General features: G+C 61.2%; 1 protein-coding gene across 1 annotated transcript in view; it reads left to right on the top strand.

Annotated features, from left to right (window-relative positions):
* Positions 1-2,521, top strand: part of HIP1R (huntingtin interacting protein 1 related) — a gene marked incomplete at its 5' end in the record, with an annotated part of 14,260 nt that overhangs the window by 7,819 nt on the left and 3,920 nt on the right. Inside the window, 6 exons of the mRNA XM_017734707.1 lie at positions 1-67; positions 306-500; positions 689-836; positions 1,118-1,204; positions 1,497-1,604; positions 1,930-2,066. The exon at positions 1-67 is cut by the window's left edge and continues 8 nt beyond it. Of these exons, the coding sequence (XP_017590196.1) occupies positions 1-67; positions 306-500; positions 689-836; positions 1,118-1,204; positions 1,497-1,604; positions 1,930-2,066 (742 nt within the window). The remainder of the gene's footprint in view (positions 68-305; positions 501-688; positions 837-1,117; positions 1,205-1,496; positions 1,605-1,929; positions 2,067-2,521) is intronic.

The following is a 2,521-nucleotide window of genomic DNA, read 5'->3' as shown; positions in this document are numbered from 1 at the left end:
GCGGGGGCGGGACGCCCGCCGGGAGGAGCTGGAGCAGGCTCAGCGCTCGCTCAGCCACGCCAAGCAGGTACGGGGTGGGAGGGGCAGCACGAGCTCAGGCCCCCACCAAACCCTGTCACAGGGTGATGGACCTGCCACCACTGCTGAGCCAGAGGTTCAACAGCAGCCCGAGGAGCTGTCGCAGGGCTGAGCATGGGCCCAGCCCATCAGCGTCACGAGCTGGGCATGTCCGGCGCTCCCCCCGCGTGTCTGTTGGGCTCACAGCAGTGACAGGGGAGTGACAGGGTGTCCTGGCCCCATGGCAGGCAGGTGTGGAGCTCAGCGCCCAGGTGGATGCTCTGCACGCCGAGAAGGAGGTGCTGAGGCGGTCGGTGAGCGAGAAGGAGTGTGAGCTGCTGTCCACGCGTGGCCTCGTCGAGGAGAAGGAGCTGCAGCTGAGCCAGGAGGCAGACAAGGCCACGAGGGAGATCCGAGAGCTCCAGGGCAGGCTCCTGGAGAAGGTACAGTGCTGTGTGAAGATGTGTGAGGTGTTTGGGGGATGCTGGCCGATGTAGCCAATGGGATATCACTGCACCAGCAGTCATGGGGTGGTTGGGTCTAACCCTGGAAAGGGGCTCTCGAGGGATATGCTGCTGTTGGGGATCCTGTGTTGTAGTCGTGCCACTCACCTGTTCCTCCTGCCTCACAGAGCAACCAGGAGCAGAGCCTGCAGCAGAAGCTGCTGGAGGAGCAGTTTGGAGTCCTGCAGCAGACGGTGCGGGAAGCCCAGGGCATCCTCCGTGATGCCATGGCCAAGCTGGATGACCCCCTGCACCTCCGCTGCACCAGCTCCCCAGGTATGTCCTGCTCATTCAGGGGGCTGAAACACGCTGTGCCTTCTCCCTCCTGGACAGATAACGTTGCATCTCAGCTCTCCCATGGCATTTTTTCCATCATAGCCGAGGCAGTTGGGGTCGGACTTCCCAGGATGAATTTTTAGCTCTCATCTCCAGCACTACTTTGCTCAGATTTTAGCGCCATTCCCCAGCCAGGGATACACTTCCACTCAGTGGTGCCTCGTGGTGCAGACACCCACCAGCATGGCCGTGCTGATGAGACGCAACGCAATTCCTTGCAGATTACCTGCTGAGCCGGGCGCAGGCGGCGCTGGAGTCCACGGATGCCCTGGAGAAGGGGCACGCGCAGTACGTGGCCTCCATGGCAGGTACCTGGGGCTGGGGACCGGCGGCATTGCTCCCAGCTTGCTCGTGTTTCCGTGCATCCAGCAGCCCCCGGCGGCTCCGGGGCCATCAGCAAGCGGCAATGCCCTGGTGGCAGAGGGACACAGAACGGGGCTGGGGGCTTCCCGTGGGCTCGTTCAAGCTGGAGGGGTCAATCCCAACATCTCTGAGTCTTGTACTGATCCTTGAGTGCCTTTGAGGACGGGCTACAGCCCCCAGGACCTGGCAGGGGGTGCCCTGGGCTGGCAGCTCCTGACCCTGTGCTGTCTGTGGCAGATGCTGCAGGGCTGGTGGGGGCTCTGGCCCTCTTTGCACACCTGACGGCCGACACCATCGTCAACGGCAGCGCCACGTCCCACCTGGCCCCCACGGACCACGCTGACCGTGAGTGCAGGGATGCAGCGTGTGTTGAGGGGGATTTTTCCTCATGGGGCTTTTCTTTAGGGAGGCCATGCCAAAGCCCCCTCTGCCAGGAGCAGATTTTACCGAGGGCAGCACATTCCCCATGCTCCCCTTCCTGACATTCCCTGCCCTCTAGTGCCCCTCCCTGGGCCAGGAACATCACATTGCTCCTGGAAACTCGCTTGTAATCTAGAAGAAATTTTCTGGATGCTGTGGATGAGGGGAGGAGGAAGATGAGGGTGGCAGGGCTGGGATGAAGGGACTCCTTGCCCAGCCAGCTGCTGGCACCAAGCCATGCTCTCCGCAGGGCTTACGGAGACGTGTCGGGACTGTGGCCAGCGGAGCCTGGAGTACCTGGACGAGCTGAAGGACAGGCAGAGGCTGGGCCATGCCGAGCTGGGGGACGTGCGGCGGGCGCTGCGAGGGGTCCTGCAGCTGGCCCAGGTAGGAGATGGAGCCCAGCACAGCCACCTTCCCACTCGTGGCTGGCAGGGTGGGTCACAGGGAACACTTTGGGATGGTTTGTCCCCCATACCCACAAATTCCGGTGCTTTCCTTGAGCCATCTCAGCTTCTGAGCACCGAGACCCATCCTGGTGGTGCACAGAGCTGGTTGCCCTCAGATCAGCTGAAGTCTTTCAGCCCAGTAACCCCTGTGGAATGAAACTTCCCAGCTGTCGGTATTTTAGCTCGTGAAGCCCCTATTAGTGTTTTCCTTTGCACCACTCCTCAGTTCAGCTCTCCAGAGCCCTCTGGAGCAGAAGCTGCTCCTGTGATGGAGTTTTGTCACCTTGATTTGGGGCATTTCTTACCTCTGAGGTCCCTGTGCCATGTTTGCTTCAAGTTGGTGCCTTCACCTTTGTAGGCTGCAGAATGCTGCTGCTGCAACTTTAATTATTG

This window comes from Corvus brachyrhynchos, unplaced genomic scaffold, assembly GCF_000691975.1.
Source record: "Corvus brachyrhynchos isolate BGI_N302 unplaced genomic scaffold, ASM69197v1 scaffold114, whole genome shotgun sequence".
NCBI classification, from domain to species: domain Eukaryota; kingdom Metazoa; phylum Chordata; class Aves; order Passeriformes; family Corvidae; genus Corvus; species Corvus brachyrhynchos.
The sequence above is the reverse complement of the archived record's forward strand: the minus strand, read 5'-3'. Positions and strand labels throughout refer to the sequence as shown.